Source organism: Centruroides vittatus, unplaced genomic scaffold, assembly GCF_030686945.1.
Source record: "Centruroides vittatus isolate TY-2023 unplaced genomic scaffold, ASM3068694v2 contig_546, whole genome shotgun sequence".
NCBI classification, from domain to species: domain Eukaryota; kingdom Metazoa; phylum Arthropoda; class Arachnida; order Scorpiones; family Buthidae; genus Centruroides; species Centruroides vittatus.
The window spans coordinates 496,929-516,433 of NW_027122322.1; the positions used below are offsets into that span (position 1 = coordinate 496,929).

General features: G+C 29.2%; 1 protein-coding gene across 1 annotated transcript in view; it reads left to right on the forward strand.

Annotated features, from left to right (window-relative positions):
• Positions 1–18,708, forward strand: part of LOC136978577 (flotillin-2-like) — a 30,915-nt gene extending 12,207 nt beyond the window's left edge. The window contains exons 2-9 of the mRNA XM_067274303.1: positions 1,734–1,815; positions 2,474–2,688; positions 10,914–11,146; positions 11,249–11,368; positions 13,015–13,229; positions 15,006–15,189; positions 15,458–15,604; positions 16,226–18,708. Of these exons, the coding sequence (XP_067130404.1) occupies positions 1,734–1,815; positions 2,474–2,688; positions 10,914–11,146; positions 11,249–11,368; positions 13,015–13,229; positions 15,006–15,189; positions 15,458–15,604; positions 16,226–16,255 (1,226 nt within the window). The 3' untranslated portion in view covers positions 16,256–18,708. The remainder of the gene's footprint in view (positions 1–1,733; positions 1,816–2,473; positions 2,689–10,913; positions 11,147–11,248; positions 11,369–13,014; positions 13,230–15,005; positions 15,190–15,457; positions 15,605–16,225) is intronic.
• Positions 18,709–19,505: the final 797 nt, after the last annotated feature.

A 19,505-nucleotide genomic window follows, 5' to 3' on the forward strand; every position in this document is an offset into this window, starting at 1 on the left:
GTTCTAATTTAGGCAGGAAAGTTCTGCTGTCCCTCAAATACTTGTGGGACATAGAAAAGTCCTGCTTTAGAGGCACAATGTAACAAATGTCTCTGATGAAAGTAGGTGATTTTTGACATCCTTGATTTACTTACTGCTTAACACTAGTATATTGTATAGCAAATGTAGGGTGCATTTACAGCTAATTGAACAGTCTCTCAAGATGGAATTGCTCTCGTACATGAACATTATAAGTCAACCTATAGTTCAATACAGGGCACAGTCAACTGGGCCACCGCTGACTGGGGACTGGACATCTGGGCAGACGAGATAAGCAATAAATAATGCACAAAATACAAAATTTGTTGTTTTCTTTATAAAAATCACCATTCTTTTCTATTGACCTGGTAAATTTTGCTGAAGATTGTTCTCTTTTAAGAGAACAATCTTCAGCAAAAGACCACACACTTATTTTAGCTGACATTTTCTGCATAGTTTTTTTATGTATTGAAGAGAAAAAATTGACCAAAATTAGACTTATGGTATATTAGTAAATTCAGAATTTAAAAAATAATTAAATTATGTAAATAAATATACAGGAAAGTTGGATTCAAAATTAAAAAAACAAAAGTTTATGTATTATTTTTGATTATACCAAAAATAATGTGTTTTTACTATTTCAATAAATTTTAGCATTTTATATATGTAAAATAACATTGCACATTTTTCAAATAAAAACTTGTAATGATTTCATTCCTTTTTACTGCACGATGATGGCCAGTAAAGAGGACCGAAAACATTTGCATGGAATAAATCAGTTGCTAGACTCAAACGTTATTTTGTGTGTTGTTTATTAAGTATCCAGTTCTTATAATATTGTAAGTTCACAAATTATAGATGAAGGTAATATTTTCCAAATATATTTCTATTACTGTCAGCAGGTTTTGTCCTTGCTTGGTAATGCCTGACAATAGTTAATTATGTCAAGGTCATCAAAATATGTATTTTGTAATGTGTGTATTTGTGAAGGATAATTGTGTTTTGTTTTAGCTTTTAAAGCAAATTTCTTCCATTTTTTTAATCTCTATTTCAATTTCTTTGGTTTTACTCATTAAACTTCATGAAGTATATAATTCGTCCAATTAAAATTTTTTTATTTTTAGTATTTTAAGAGATTTCTTTTGGTTTCTTAAAATATTGATAAGCGTCATAAGTACTTTACTTTTCAGTTTATAACAAATTATTATAAGATTTTTAGTATTGTAATTAAAAATTATCAACAAAACTATTTGTTAACTGAATAATATTTATATAAGAATGTATTAATTCAAAACACGAGGAAATAAAGCTTATTGAATGATACATCTGTATAAGAAAAAATAAAATAAAGTTTTGGCGATAGTATTCAGTTTTTTTTTTATTAAGTACAAGAAATTCTCGGGGGACCCTACTACTGTTGTGTTGATTCAATTGAGGCTATTTCAGCAAAGGCAATAAAAAGAATTTTTTCAGAAAATTGAAGGAAAGATGTTTTTGTTTCATTTTATTAATGTTGAAAGGATGTGCAGAAGTTGAAGGATTTTATTTCTAATAAAATAGCATTTATCTCAAAATAGATGATGATAATATTTTACAAAAAATAGAAAAATAACTCACTGAAAGTTTGTTATATGATACAAACTATTTTTAATCATATTTAATGTTTTTTAAATATTAAACATTTCAACTAATACTTGTATGTATTTAAATTTTAGGAGGATGTTGTGGCTCTCAAAACAAAACCATGATCGTTGGTAGCTGGGCATGGGCTTGGTGGCTAGTAACTGATGTTCAAAGGTGAAAATTATAAATTTAATCTCAACTGCATTGTAATTATACAGTAATTTTTGTTTTAATAACTGCATGTGACACAAGTTAAATTTTAGTTTTAAATGGTTTCTGATTAATTTCATTGTTTTTTTTTTAATCAGGTTGAAAAATTTAATTTTACTTATCAATTTGTAAATATTTTATAAAAAATAAAATTACAATAATAGTAAATGAAACATTTATTGTTATACTGAAGAGCTTTAATCATTTATCTTATCCACACTTATTCATAAGTTTATTTTTCTCTTTAGTTCATAATTGATAATAAAACTTAGCAGCAAAAACTGTTTTATCAGATTGATAACTTATAAACTCAGCTGAGCGATTTTATTCATTCACAAAGATTTACTCAGTTTGAAGGTTTTATTACTCATTTAAGTTTATAAAATTAGTGATTTATTTTTTGAGTAATATTAATAAAGTTATCCATATATTATATATTTGAATTTTTTGGTCAGTGTTAATCTCTTATTTATTGTTGTACTGATACTGAGATTTAGTTTTCATAAGTTCTATAAAATTAATTATAGGCATTTAATTTAAATTTGTGATAGTTAAGTACAATGATACATATACAAATAATTATGTTTGATAAAAATTTATTAATTAATGATTATCCATAAAGGCTCTCTTTGGAAGTAATGACATTGAATCCAAAATGTGAGCATGTAGAAACTGCCCAAGGTGTTCCTCTTACTGTAACTGGAGTAGCACAATGTAAAGTAATGAGGGAAAAAGAATTTCTTTCCACTGCAGCTGAACAGTTTTTAGGCAAAGAAGTTGAACATATTAAAAGTGTTATACTGCAAACTTTAGAAGGTCATCTAAGAGCAATTTTGGGTATGTAATTAATTATATCAATTTTTATAAGTGTTTTAAAAAAAGTTAAGTAATATGATTTAAAATATAATAATAAAAATATTTATTGATATAATGTGTTTAACATATACATTATATTTGATTATGTATGTAAATATGTGATGATGATGATACGTTATACATTAGTGAGTTGAAAAGTTCTTAAGAAAAAAACTTTTAAGCTCAAAAATATAATATTTTAAGAATCTGAATAATAATGCAACAAAGCTATTCATTATATTAAAATCATTAATCAATAATTAATGATGAAACATAAGCAGATTTTTTAATTGTTTTTTCCAAATTGAAGATCTTTATTATTCTATACTTTAATAACAATTGGCGACATTGAATTTTATATTAATTACTAGAAATTCTCTATCAATCATGACTGAATACTTTTTATGAGAAAGTAGAGATTGAAGAATTGAGAAGAGTAAAGATTTGAAGAAATTCAAGAAGGGTTGTTAATATTTCTACAAATTAAGTAGTTTATCCTATCTGTTGTAACATAAAGAGCAAGAAAAGAAAATTTCACCTAAAGTGGGGAAAAAAAAAATTAGGAGCTATAGGGAATTCACTTAAACACACACAAACAGATAATGGCCTTTATATTAAAGTAATATTAAAAGCTTTCTTTATAAAATTTCTTTATACACTACATTCTGAGTAAACACTATTGTCTTTTAAAAGATTTCCTTGCTGTCTTCCTTTAGTAATAGACACCTTAATATTGTTTCGATGATTGACTTGATGCTGTTTCTGCAGCCATTGACAAAGCTATTTCTTAATTCCACAAAGATAAATTGAATATACATCAGTTAGATGAGCAATAACACTTTCTGAATAACAGGCTCGTTAGATTGTTACTTCCAATTGAATAATAGAATGTCATGTGGTTGTCATGGAAAGATTTTTTTAAAAATTGTTATAGAAGTGATCTGATGAGGCTATCTTTTTTTTTTTTAAATTTAAATTTTAAATTTAATGAAGTAAGTTTAAAATATGCCATTTGCCAAAATATTTAAAAATGCAAGTTAAGGGAAATTTCCATGTCAAGCTTGAACGTCATGTGGTCACTGACATCACTGCAATGTAAGTACGATCGTCAATCCAAAATTGGAAGTAATGACATTAAATAAACATTTTATCAATCCAAAATTGATAAAATGTTTATTCCATACCTAATACTTCTGCAAAATAAGTTGCCTATACTCTGTCAAAACATAAAATGAATATAATAAAAATTTCATCTATATTAGAGAAAAATTGCAGGAGTTATAAGGAATTCTCACACACACACAGATGACAGCTTTTATATTAGAAATTGCTTAAGATCTGATTAGATGTTCAGTTTCTGTTAGCATACTTTAAACTTATCAAAGAAACTTATGGTATTGTAGTTCTTGGATTTGAATAAAAATCTGTATCGAGATAAGAATTATAACTGTAGTAAAATAATTTAGTATTGTTGCTTATTCAAATTTCAGATATAGTGCTTGAAAGATGTAAACAGTATGTTCCAATGAAAATATTATATGGTTACATTAAAGCTGTATTAGGATCACTGTTAGATGAAAAGAATGGAATAAACACTTTTTATATATTTTTGGAATGAAAAGAATGTTATGTTTCACATTAAGCTATACAAAATATTTAAAATAAAATTATTTTACTGAACAAAATATCTCATTTTATAATGACTATATTAATCTGTATTACTTTATTTATGAATATCTTGAGAAAAAGATGTGAAATCATCATATACAAAAGAAAAAAAATCAAAGTCATGCAAATATACAAATTTCTACACAACAATAATTTGTTTTATAAGATATATTATACTTTTGTCAACATAATCAGGATTATGTTATATTAAATATGTTTTAATTTGAAATTGTGTTTCTCTCTTCCCTCAGTGTAACAAGTTCTAGTCCAAAGTTGACAAAAGTATAATATAAGTAATTAAGAACAAGAAGCACATATCAACAGGCTTTATAAGATGTCATCATTTTAAACACCAAAATTATGTTAAAGAAGTTATAATTAACAATGCACAAACAGAAATTATGGTAAACATAAAGTAGTTATCACAATAAGTAGAATCACAGTAGAGTCTTATTTTATGTGAGATTGATATACAATATATGGTTTTGTGCTTTTGTAGATAGTGAATGGTTAGATTAACTCATTCTTAGTGCCACTGAATCTGACTGTTAATTCAGCAAACTGTGCTTCTTCAGCTTCTGGCATTTCAAACAATGAGAACTACTGATTATTACTCACTGTGATGAATACTCTGGTTTGCATATATTTTTCTCAAGTAATGTTGTACTTGATATGATATAAAATTTTACTGTTTTGTTCAAAAGCATCAGATTAAAGTAAAAAATTTTAAGCCCGTTTTTAATGTTTTCTTTCTTTCTTTCTTTATTTGTTTTGTTCATCTGAGATTTCAGCCACCTAGGCTATTTTCTCTGAAGTGCTGCCACCTGGCGGTTAAAGAAAGCGGCCTGTTTGTCTTATGTACACTTCCAAGGCTGTGATGTGTTGGTTTGCCAGTAGATCGAGGTTAAAGTCTGAGGAGAGATCCGGATTGACGGATATAGTCTTGCGGAGGGTTTGTCTGGGACCATTGTAGCTTGGGCAATGCAGCCAATAGTGGTGAGGTGTTTCATCTGTGCCGCACTTCGGACATGCCGGCGAATTGCTAAGGCGGCGGGAGTAAAGGAAGGTCTTTAGTGGGGCCGTGTCCATGCGGAGACTGGCTAATAGCATTTCCATATAGCGAGAGGAAGCATGGTGGTATGGCCACTTTGAGAAGGGGCGGAGGTGATCTTGCCCTTTCCTTTGCAGGGTTGGTGTCCACGCGTCTGTGAGGTTCCGAATTGTCGAATGTCAAATGGTCAGGGCAATGTCATCCAGTTGTAATGGGCGCTGTATTGTTCCGATTGGGGTGCCAGAGCGTGCGGTTTTGTCTGCCTCTTTGTTTGCTGGGATTCCCACGTGGCCCGGGGTCCATACGATTGCGACTGGGATCGAGGAGGATGCAATCATCTCTGCCAGGTCTATGATTATCAGTTGGGGCAAATAGGTGACCGTTGCTATTGCTTGAAGAACGGAGCGGCTGTCCGAGAGGAGAACGGTTGATCGTTGTGAGGACTGACAAAGGTGGATAGCCCTCTGGATGGCTAGGGCCTCTGAACTGAAGATGTTACAGCTGTCGTCGATTTGCCACGTCTCCGTGATTCCCCGGGACGGATAGACCACTCCGGCTGCATGTGTTTAACTCGGCGTTTTAGACGCATCCATTCCGATGAGCTCCCAGTCTTCCCAGCGGGTGTTTTAATGTTTTTTCATTAATTCTTGTGTAAATATCATCTGGGACTATTTGTGTAGAGCATAAATTTATGCAGAAATTCTTTTTATTTGGTACTTGTTAACATACAAGACCATACTTTTGTTTATTTTTATAATTGAAGAACTAATTTATTTTCTTCCATCAGAATACACTACGGTTGCCACTTTACTAAACTTAACACTTGCCATTTTTAACTGATTTTGGCTAATTTCAATTGACAGAATTTGTTTGAATTAAAAGTATCAAAAAAATAGGATTTTGGCAAGAATATAATTTTTTATTGTAATTTAATTGTTAGCTTATATAATGAAACAATAACTAAGAGATATTGTAGTAGGTTTCTACCACTTCTCTTTTTTACATGTATATTTAAAATAATAGATATATAATTATTCTGATTCATTACTAACAAGTCTTGTAATTACAAATGTTTTTATCTTAATTTATTGAAGTGAAGAAAGAATAATACATAAAATATACATTTCATTTACATTGAATTTTGAAATTGATTTGTTTTTCAATTATTCTTACAGCTTCTCATTTTAAATGCTAATTTAAATTTGTCATCCTTTACTTGGAATTGCATCCTTCAAGTAAATTAAAACAAAAAATATTAGTAACAAAATTTATAAATATAAAATATTTTAAAAATATATATCTTTTTTTAAAAAAGCAACACTACTATTTAAATTTCTTATAATAATAATAATCACATTTATTTTATTCAAAACTTATATATGTCTTTTTTGCAAACATGGAAAGAATTCATTTATGTATAATAGAAGAAAAATAAATAAATTTTTAAGATTTTTTTTTTATATTCTGCTTTAGTTTAAATATCAAAAATGATGATAATCTTATAAGGGATTCATTCTTACTGTAAATATTAAAGTATTTGGCTCTGTTCCAAACTACAAGTTGTTTTTAAGATGTACAGTGGTGCCTCGTATAACGTACGCCTCGAATAACGGACGCTGCGAACAACGGACTTTCTGTTTGGCCGTTACGTGACTCGAGCAACGGACTGGCTGCGAACAACGGACTTTCCGGCATAATTGGTGACTGCTTGCTCCATGGGTGCGTTCTTTAATAGCGGTCGCTACTCCGCTACTACGGTGCGTCTCCGCTACTACGGGAGTGCGCTGCTGTTTGTAGGCATTTAGGAACAACGGTGAAAGAAAGAAAGATGGCGGCGCCCGCACTATCGATAGTATCGTGATGGAGGAATCTATAATTCTAAAATATGAGCTTTAAAAAGCAAAAGAAGGGTCCCAATTGTAAAATTTAACCATAAAATGGATTATTTGTGCAAAGGGCATTCAAAAATAGCCTCGAAAAAAATTCGTAAAGACACTTACATCACCACGTGCGCTAACTCGCGCTTTTGCAATTTCTAAATTCTCATTCATAAAACCACATAATGGAACCGGAAACAAAACTATCTGATCCATGGAGGACGCCATGTTGCTTTCCACCGTAAACTACTGCTACAAGCGGCCGTTTTTGCCGTTCGACAGCGTGCACTCCCACCGGAATTTAGGAACGCGTTCCGCAGGAATTTTTAAACGGATGTCGCTTGTGCAGAGTTACAGGGAGGAATAAAAGAACGTACCCCATGTTCATTTTTTTTAATGATACAGTACGGTTATTTTATGCTGCGGAACGAATTAGATGTTTTAACATGTATTTCTATGGGAAAATGCGTTTCGTATAACGGACGTTTCACTTAACGGACGTGCACCTGGAACGGATTAAGTACGTTATATGAGGCACCACTGTAAACAGCTTAAAAGATGACATTTAAATTTAGTTTTCAATTCAAGTATGGAACTAGCAAATAGTTAGTTTTTATGAGATAATTGCATCTGAATGGTAGATAATTTTTCAAAATATAGTTTAACAGTTAAAATGTAAATGAGATTAAGATATTAGCTAATAACTGTTATGAAGAAAAAGTAAATTTAGGTTTATAGGTTAAAAATTAAAGTATTTTTTTATAAAAGAACAATCAAAATGATAGTGATTATAGTTAACAACAAACTTCAAGCATCAACTCAATGTTAATTTCTATAGCAGTTGTTTAAATTTAGGCATTTTTTATTTTATGATATTCTAAGAGAAGAATAACGTATTTAAAAAAAATTAAGATTACATTTAAAATTAGAGACTAAAAGCTGATTATGTAAATAAAATTAAAATATAGATTAGATAGCAAATATTGTATTGAAAATAAGTTTTGTAACTCATATCAACTGCAAATGTTATGAAACTTGTGGTTACTATAGATATCAGTAAATTATAATCTTCTCTGATACCATCAGAAAGGAAAGATTATTTTTTTAAAAAAATAGTTAAATTCAATAAGAGATAGCTGTAATGTTTACTATCTTACGTTCTAAAATGAATAAATTTTAAAAAAAATAATTTAAAACAAGTCGTATTTTTAATATGAAAAGTAACTATGATGATGAATTGCTAATAGATTATTGCTGTAGATAAACTTGTTATGCTTAGATCAAAAAATATCTTATACAAACAATTAGGATAAACATTTTTAAAAAATGCTAGTAATTAGATTGAAAAATGATTTTTATAGTTACAATAAAATATTGGTTGTGTGTATTGTCAACAGTTTAAAGATATATGGTACATACGAAATATAACTCACTGTGTACGGCGTTATCAAATTTTTTTTTTCGAGCACTTTCGACGAATGTATTTCCATCGTCCTCAGGCGAATGAACGATTTTTTATAGGACGGACTCAACATATGTCACCCCCTCATCCTTGGCCGCTAAATCCACCATCACAGCAAGCATTGGCATGATGCAAACAAGCACCTACACCTTCTATAAACTAGATGTGATAGCCTTGTATCCTTCGGTGCCAACGTTTTAAGCTATAATGCTGGTCAACTCACTACTCCTTAGAAAGGGCTTTAGCGCCCAGCAGATTTTGGATACACATGATGTGCTATTTTTCATCACTGAACATAATTATTGTTGTTTCAATCAAAATATCTATTTACAAAAACAAGGAGTTCCCATGGGCTCTCCCCTGTCTGCCATCCTAGCGGAGCTCGTCATGAGAGAAATCGAACATAGAACTTTTAATTTTCCCCGCATCATCCTGTACCCACTACTCTATTTATGTTATGTGGATGATATTCTCATAGCCTGGGAGGGCACCGACAAAACCTTTTGCACCTTCATGCAGCAAGTATCTAATGTATATTCCTCTATCAAGTTTACGTGGGAAAAAGAATCTAATGCAGCTATAACTTTCTTAGATCTGTGCATACAAAGGTCCTCGGAAGCACTACGTTTCTCAGTTCATCACAAGTTTAATATGCTACCGTACATCATCCCTGCAAATGCATTCCAGCCTGCACGTTACATTGATGCTGCCATCACCGACTTACTGAGAAGAGCACTCTTGCTACCATCAACCCAAGAGCTGATAAACGGTGAATTAAACATCATTAACTTAGCCATACGTGCAGCAGGGTTTTTCACGTGCTAAGTATACTCATCTACTTGCAGAGTCACGAAAGCACTGTTTCCATGCACCACATTAACTAACAGGAGGGAAGTTACATTTGTACAACCAGCGTTACCATACCTCGGTCCACTTTCGCTACGCATCTGCCGCATGTTTCAGCAGCACGGTATGCTCCTGCCGTTTTCTCCATTACCTAGCTTACGCAGACTCTTCTGCAATGACCGAGACAAGTTCTTCATCTTTGAGAGGTCAGGAGTTTATGCGATTCCATTAGAAAATCCTGTTACGGGGAGTAGTACGAGATACATTGGGGCCACAGCAAGAATGCTGGCTACCCACTTGACCGAACGCCAAAATGATGTGGCAAAAGGAAGATACAACACCAAACTCGCAAAAAGGGTGCGCGACATGAATTATAACCTCTTATGGGCTCAAGCCTCTATACTCAGGACCTGCAATGACCAAAAGCTCCTCTTCATATCGGAATCACTATACATAACAACGTTGGAAACGTGCAATGCACCTATGCTGGAACTGCCCAACGTATGGATCGCCCTATACAAGCGATTAAACGGCGAGTTACATCACATCTCACACTATTAACGAGAAACAGCATCACGCATGCGCCGTATTACAGCACATTCGCATCATCATACATTTTCAAAAATCGTAGATTCGTATCGAATGTCACCAAAAAACGTTAAATTTAAATTTTTGTATGTGTTCTCCTTTGTTTTGAACGTTCATATTCTATGTCTATAAAATATCGTTCATTCGCCTGAGGATGATGGAAATACATTTGTCGAAAGCGCTCGAAAGAAAAGAAAAATATTTGATAATGCCGTACACAGCAAGTTATATTTCGTATGTATAGTAAACTTGGCGTGAGCAACATACTAGTCTTTAGTAAGATATATGGTGTCCCACATAAAATCAGCCTGACTAACTGGAAACAATACAAATGAATTTAGGCAAAGGACACTCATTAGAAACTTTATCTTAACATTATTTAAACATATAAAAAGTTAAAGAAGAGCTCCTTATACACCTATCCCTTTTGTATATGTGTAATGATATTCAGACTGGCCTTGCATAAAATACTGATGCTGATACCCTCATTGCTTCTGTAAATTCTTTTCTGCAGTTTGCTTATAGTTCTGGGATGGTCTCTAACATTTTATTTTTTAAATATTCTCTATAAAATTTGCATCTGTAATGCTTCAATATCTCACTCGGGCCAATTTTAAGTGGGATATCCTGTATATTCAGTGAATGTGAAAATTATTCACATTTGTAAGTTTAGATAATTTTGAAAGATGTTTTCTAAATGTGTAAATAATTTTAGGTACCTTGTCTGTGGAAGAAGTATACAGGGATAGAGATCAGTTTGCCTCACTGGTTCGAGATGTGGCAGCACCAGATGTTGGGAGAATGGGAATTGATATTTTGAGTTTCACAATTAAAGATGTATTTGATAAAGTTGAATATTTAGAATCATTAGGAAAATCTAGAACTGCTGCTGTCAAACGAGATGCAGACGTTGGGGTTGCTCAAGCAGAAAGAGATGCTGGAATAAGAGTAAATATTCAAAATAAGTTTTTATATTTCTAGAATTTTATGAAATGCAACTGTTATATATATATAAATCTAAATATCTTTATCAAAATTTAAATAATATAGGAAGCTGAATGTGAAAAATCATCTATGGATGTGAAATATGGAGCAGATACTAAAATTGAAGATTCTCATCGTTTATATCAACTACAAAAGGCAAATTTTGATGGAGAAGTCAACGCAAGGGTAAGTTTTAATGATAAATTTTTTTATATTTTACCTGCAATTGTTAGAAATAGTGGCAATTTTCTACACCTAGTAGTTTTTTGTGACTATTTTTCACTAAATTGACTTACTCAGCTGTGCTTCCCCACTATCCTCATACTACATGCTATCTATTTGTGTATTTTTTCTGCTTATCAGAGAATCTCAAAAAAAAAAAACACTGTGAAAAAATTGTATAATTGCATATTAACACAAAATAAAACATTTTATGAACAAATTAATACTATGTAGTATTCCAAATTACTTCATAGTTTGTAAAATTTAAATATAATCCTACAAATAATTATATAGATCTACTGTATAATTTGCTGCACAACACTAACTTAAAAACTTTTTTGATTAAAAGAATGCTTTAATTTAAGCACATATCATTGTTGGCTAGCATATACAATTATAAACTTGATGTATTATGTTGATTACTTGAAATAAATTCAAACACACTAGGCATTGTCATCAATATAATGGATGACCTATTTTTAGTGCAGGGTGCTAGTTAATGGACTTTTTAATATTCAAAAATACAAAATTTTTTTATGATAATGGTTGCGCAATTTTTTCTGAACAGTTACTTAAGAAATTTTCACCAAAAGTTTATAAGCACAGTTTATTTAATTTGCAAATTTTACAAGTGTGGAATGAGTGAGTATTTTGTTTTAATTCAACCTCTTACACTCAAACTCTTACAGTCTTGCACTCATAGCATCTGTGCATGCTTAATTTTTTTTCAACTAAGTATTTAGATATTTAATGTTCTAATTTCATTTTTAAAACACAGGATTTCACTGCATTTTGGCAAATTTACCCAATTAATGTCTGTAGAATTAACCAGAATGCTACTTGGTTTTATTGTAATGATTTTGTGGCTATAGCCATGATATTATTTTTCTACTGCAATTTTCCCTAATCTGCGTTCATGCAATCTGATATATTCTGCACTTGTAGTCTTTACTTATTCCACTTAATGTTACTGGTTGATCATCAGTATAGGCAAGTCCTGAAGTAATTATAATAATTGGATTCTGCTGTTTGTGTTTACATATACATGTTGCATGTAATGTCAGCTTTACTGACATTATCATTTCTTATTCCTCTACATTTCAGTAAAATTTGATTAAATTTTATTTCTATTTGATATTCAGCATTATATTTTTGATAATATGTTGTTATTTTTGTAATATAATAATATAAAAGTTCATAAAAATTACAATTTAAGAAAATTTAATTTCTTTAAAAAAATTTTATTTTAATATTTGGCTAAAGTTGATATCCAGAATTTATGCAGCGATATTTGTATAATAATAAATTTGATACTTGTAGTTGATTTAATGTTTGAAATATTATCCATTTAATAAATATTTTAATCAGCCAGCATTACAGCTAGCTATTCCATTATGTAATCATCTGGATGCTATATTTTTCTATTGCTTTGAAAATTATTTATTTAAATCCTATCATGCATGATAGCTCTATCTGTAATGAGAAAAATTGATCAGTTGTTTTAGTCATTAGTATATTGATATTTCATATCAATAGAACAATTAATTAGTTAATGATATTTGTTTTAAAAATTTCAAATAATTTAAATAGAATTTCTTATGCATATGTAGAAAGCTGAAGCACAGTTAGCATATGAACTTCAAGCTGCAAAAATGAAGCAGAAAATAAGGAGTGAAGAAATAGAAATAGATGTTGTTGAAAGAAGAAAGCAAATTGATATAGAAGAAAAAGAGATAGCTCGAAAGGAAAAAGAACTCACTGCTACAATTCGTCTTCCTGCGGAGGCAGAAGCTTACAGATTAGAAATGATTGCACAGGGGAAAAGGTATTTTTAGATACAACAGTTATATCATTTATTACATTTATTATATTAGGTGTTCATTTTATAATGTTTTTGATAATATTAAATATGAAACTTTTGTAATATGATTTATTAGATATGAATTTAACTAATAACTAAGCATAAAAATTACTAAAGGTAAGAAATCATAATAAATGTTCTTGATGTTATGTATAACGAAACACAGTTATGTAGTGATAGGATTATTTTCACATTTACATGTATAAGCAAGGTCATTTAATTAATGGAAGTTTTTATAGATCTAAAAGTTTTATATTACGTCAAGATCTTCCTACCTTTAAAGTTTTATGCAAAAAAAATCATGAGTTAATAGCTGATCTAAGAGGAAGGTAAATGTCATTTTGATGAGGTTAATTAAAATTTATGTTTTAATTAATTTTGAAAACACCAATCATTTTTCAAAAAATGATGCATTTAAATAGATCTTTGATATCTTATTTCACTATGACTTTTATTATGCTGTATCTTGTAGCTATTACTTGATACTTTTACTGATAAATTGCAATTCCTTAAATGAAGCTAAAACAAAAGGTACTTATATTTTCTATTTTAGTTATGATTGCATGCAGGAAAGGCCTATATTGAAAAGTTTAGGAAAATACAGAAGAGTGACAGTTAATGGAATAAAAGAAAAAACTGTCCATTAAATGGCTTTAAAAATTACAAAAACTAACAGTTGATAATGCCACCTTCTTTTTCTCCAATGTAAAATTTTACTATCATCTATTGACTAATGAGTGAAGAAATCGGAAGTCAGTATTACTCTTCCTTTATGTAAGAAAGGATATATCAATATGTAGCAAGCCATAATTATAAATGGAGCAACACAAACTTCTACTTTGAAAAGTAGAATGCTATGACACTCTGCTCTTCTTATTATTCCTACTAGTATGGCAGAGAGAGGCAAAGCCATGCACATTGGATTATTTTGGAGTTTAATTCCTGCCATTTGACAATTCAAACAGAAAAACGTTACTGTGTTTATAAAACAGTATAGTGTACATAACTTATATTTGTTTTGAATTCATTCAGTTCCTCCTTAGTCTACTGTATTTTGTTACTGTATGTCTTTTATGTATGTAAATAGCTTTGTGTGAAATGTTTTTGTCTTTATGAAGATAAAAAAACTTCTTGACTTGAAATTGATGACTGATTATCATACATATAAGAACAACATCATTATTATTGTATTAAATTGTTGAAACTATAATATATATATAAATGAGATAGATGATTAATCAAAATTGGGAATCAGAGAAAATGGGCATTTTCCAAATCGGAATTGAGCAAATCTTGTCTTGTACTGAACATAAGTACAATACAAATACTATATTATAATAATTTTTTTTTTTTAAATTTGTATGTTTGGTCATAATCATGACAGGATATGTAGTGCATTTACTAATTCTTCGGCATCCTGTCCATCTTTTGCTACAAATATTTTGATGTTTCCTGGGGAGAATCTTTCCTGTGTCATCAAAAATATCTTTCAGATAGCAAACAAACTTCCAGTTTGAAGGATGGACTCTCAATTGAGGGGTTTGTCATGATCATGCTTTCTTTTTTTAGAATTGTAAGAATTATTCATATAAAATAATATCAATATCAATCATTATCATACTAGTATTAATATCATTGAAAGTATTTCCAGTTTTGTAGATAAAACATGTTTCATTAATGAATATACATCAAACATTTTGTGAAATATATAAATAAACAGTAATCATATTTTTATTTTAGAACACAGACAGTTGAGGTTGCAAGAGCCGATGCAGAAAAAATTAAAATGATTGGTGGAGCTGAAGCTTATGCAATTGAAGCAGTTGGTAAAGCAGAAGCTGAGCAAATGAGAATGAAAGCAGCTGCTTATAAACAGTATGGAGATGCAGCTATCACAAGTTTAATATTAGATTCCTTACCTAAGGTAAAAATATGTATCTATATATTTTGGAAACTGTTTATAATTTATAAAAAATTTAGAAATTAAATACTATATATCTAAAATATTTTTTAACTTTTGTTTTATTCCATTAAAAGTTTAATTTTATAAAAGAATGAATTAGAATATTTTAAAAATAATTTAAACTATTTGATTTAAAGACTATTAACATGTCTTGTATTATATTAGATTATTTGATTAATTATATTAAATCAGGTATTGCAATTAATATTTATGCATATATTATGTTTAGATTGCAGCTGAAGTTGCTGCTCCTCTTGCTAAAACTGACGAAATTGTTTTGGTTGGTGGGGAAGGTGGTATTACACATGAAGTAAACAAATTAGTTAGCCAACTTCCACCAACAGTACAAGCATTAACTGGAGTTGATTTATCAAAGGTATTATTTATTAACCTATGTTTAAAATAAAAATCATCATAGTTTTTAGGTTTATCAATTAAATTTCATTTTATTTTTATAAAATCAAAATTACTTAGTTCTCTTTTGTTAATGAAAAGTATTTATAAAGTTACTGAAAATGAAAAAAAAATTTTCTAATGTATATTAAGAATGCTATTCATGAAATAAATCATTTTAAATTGATTTCTGAAAAAGTTACTAATTGTTAAACAGCAGATACACAATAAGCCTTTTAACAGATGTAGAAATCTTATTTATGTCACAAAGTTACCAAAACTAAGATGCTTCTGAGAGCATATTAAGACAAAGTATCTGGGCTTTGAAAATATTAGAATTAAAAAGTTAAGATTTCTTACTGATTTTAAAAAACGGATATATAATAAATCTTCATTGTAATAAATGTGTGTAAAATTTTGTCATTCAATTAGAATTGACTTCAGTTACAGTTGAAGTGAATATAAGAGTGTCTTTTATTTGTTTTAGCTTTTGTTAATAGTATTGATATAAAATATAATTTAAACTAAAAGGTATAAAGATGATAACATTTTGACAGTACAATTTTCAAATTTTACAATTCAGCAAAGTTTATTTTCTTTCTAGGTGCTTTCCAAAATCCCCGGTGCCAAATAGTGCAAATGGTATATTGTTATTTGGCAGTTTTATTTACAATGAAAAACATATTTCTAGCTGTTGTGATCCACATTCAATGAATAAAAATAACAAGAAAAATAAAGAAAACAAAAGATTCAAGATATTTTGTGGTATAATGTCCGAAAGTAACTATTTTGAACTGGAAGTGTAACGAAAAAGAACTAAAAAGATTAGTGATAAGTCGAAACTTATTCAAAAATGTTTCGTCATCCAAGAAAATGAAGTTTTGCCTTACAGGCTCAGGATTTTTCATTTGTATTGCTCATTTCCATTATTTTTAATCCAAAATCCATTTTAATTTTTTATCAAAGTTACCTACAAAATATATATATATATAAATCATTTGTGTAAGGTAACAGCATTAAATACTTGTTAAATTTTTTGTTCCATGCTCAGATGATTATTAATATAATTATTATTATTTTGTTTGAAATTAAAGTTTTTTTCTTTATTATTTGTTAAAAAGTTTTCAAGTGAATTATTTTAATTAATCTTTTTAATTACAATTTTATTGAGAATTCAGTATTAAAATATTATTTATAATAAATTTCTATAATAATATGTATACAAGTAAGTATAACAGTTAGTTTATAGTTTTATTTTTCTTTAATTTCTATATAGTAGAATCTTAATTATCTTTTTAATAATATAAAATTTACATTAATATCTTCCTAATTACATGATAGAATTACCTACAGTTCATTTTTTAATTAAATACTGTATAAATATTTTATTTTGATAGTTACTCAGTTTTTATCATCGTCGAAACTTTTGAAAAAGTATTTTTATACAGGCAATATACCACACATTAATTGCACATTAGAGTGTAATTTATCAGTAGGATGGATAATCAAGGTTCTACTATGTAATAAATTTTTTACAGCGAATTATTAAATTTGTTTTTAAGTTATAGATTTATATAATTAATTTTGCCAAAAATCTATTTTTATAATTAATCTTGCCAATTGAATAAATGAGTAAAAAATAGATCTAGAATTGAATGTTCTTATCGAAAAGTTTTAAGATATTTTTTATGTATACAGTATTCGTATAAATTGAATCTTAGCATCTACATATATTAAATATTAAACACATTTTTGCAAGATAGCTATATATAAAAAAAAAAGCTTTAAAAAAATTCAAAATGTATTATAATCAATTATACAATTATATTCATGTGTAAAAAAATTTCTGAGAAAGTTTACATTTAATATAGATCCCAGTAGTTTTGGATTCCTTTTTTTTTTATTGTTACTATGTAAATATAACATTTTTTAATCTTCCATGCATTAATACTTTCTCATATTTATCTAAGGAGATAGAAAAATAAAAGTTGCCTTGTACTTTAGCAAATCTACAAATTCATAAAGTTAATTTTCATTTATAACTATATATTTTTGATCAGAAGTGTAAATTTGAAAATTAAATAAAAAGAACACGTTTATCGTTAAAAGGGGGAAAAAATATCAAAATTATTAGTGAATTTTCTTCCTTTACGAGACGACAATATCCTAAAAAATCATCTTAACGTATGTATACAATGTGTCGGGAATCAACAGAAACGTTACGAAAGTAAGATCGCATTTCGTCGATTATTTCTATTGGAAAAAATTTCTGCCGCCAAGACCTACGTTCATAAGAAATGTCATCTTGTATAAAACTCAAATGTGTTTTCTTTTTAGGTGAAATTATTATAAAAGAGAAAACATCACTGCCATGTTAATTATATTAAGAAAAAATAAAAATAATTAATAATAAAATTGTAGAAATTTAGCTTTAAATATTCATTGTTTGTCATATAGCAAAAGTGAATGTTTGTGCTAAATGCTTCCTCTATATACTGTATTTCCAATCTTTATAAATAGCATATGGCATTATATAAATATCATCGGAAACATTATGAAGAAAGAATTCATAAATGGTACAAAAGAAATTACTTAATTTGAATTTTGAGTCATGCACCTTAACATTTTGGATTCGCTCTCTCATAAAATTACTTCCTGGCTTAACTCAGGGATTTAAATTGTTTTTATTATTTTTTTTTAAAATAGCAAATAAAATTTTTAAATCTTAAAAATAAATCAAATAATAAAATTTTACATTGCAATTTATTATAAAAATTTTAAAGAGGTGCATGACTTAGTTATCATTATCAATGTTTTTTTACTCTTAAGAGTGCCATTTATATTCATTTGATTATTGTTCTAAGTCATGTGGCACAGAATCTATTTTATGTAATTTTGTCTGTTGTGAAAATTTATATTCTAGTCACTGGTATATAAATTTATGTTTACCAGTTTGTCTTCTAAATGATATATAATTGTAGAAAAATGTCAAAAAAAGAAGAAAAACCAGCATTTTGTAATAGTATTAAGAATGTCATTTAAAAAAAATGAAATGCCTTATAAATAAACATTTTTCATGCATTCAGAGTTTTGTCCCGATGGTGTTTTAATTTCTTGTCTAGTTTATTGTGTTGTATAAGGGATGTCCAAAAAGTTACCACGTAGTGAGAAATTTGTAATAACACTAAAGTTACAAGACTCGTGGCTATACTGTACACACTAGTCATATTGTACATCCACGTTTCTACTTTACAGTAGATGGCATTACTGTTTGCTCACGGATGCCTAATCACATTTGCCCAGACACGGTTGATTGAGAGTGAGAGCGCAGGTCCACGCTGGCCAAGATTATGGTGTCAACAGTTAACTAGAGGCCCGACTTGTCTTCGGGCCTTTGGGGGACATTTCCGGCATTTGCTTGGGAGAAACTGCAACATTGTACATAAAACTTCACTTTTCCACTGCATGATAACTTTTTGGACACTGTGTGTTTTATATGAGTGGCATGTAGTCTCTATGCATGAAATTGGTCCGGGTATCCCAGTTATTGTCTCAAACAAATTTAGGAGACGTAATTGGACACACATTCAATAAAGTGCGGCTTCTCAAAAGCCCAGACTTAACAAATAATGATAATTTGCTTTAGTACATTGTGAAAGGAAGATAGAAACTGTAATTCCTCATTGTAAGATGGAAATGAGAAATTCTAAAATCGGCTAAGGGACGACTTTAATCATTTCTAGCTGCGAATGTGAAAGAAAACGTCCAGGAAAATGTAGAGAAAAATTAAAATTTGTATAGAGAATAGAATGAGTGTACAGATATCTTAAAACAAACATATGTAAGGACATTGTGGCACACTAATTTTTCATTTTTCTTACTTC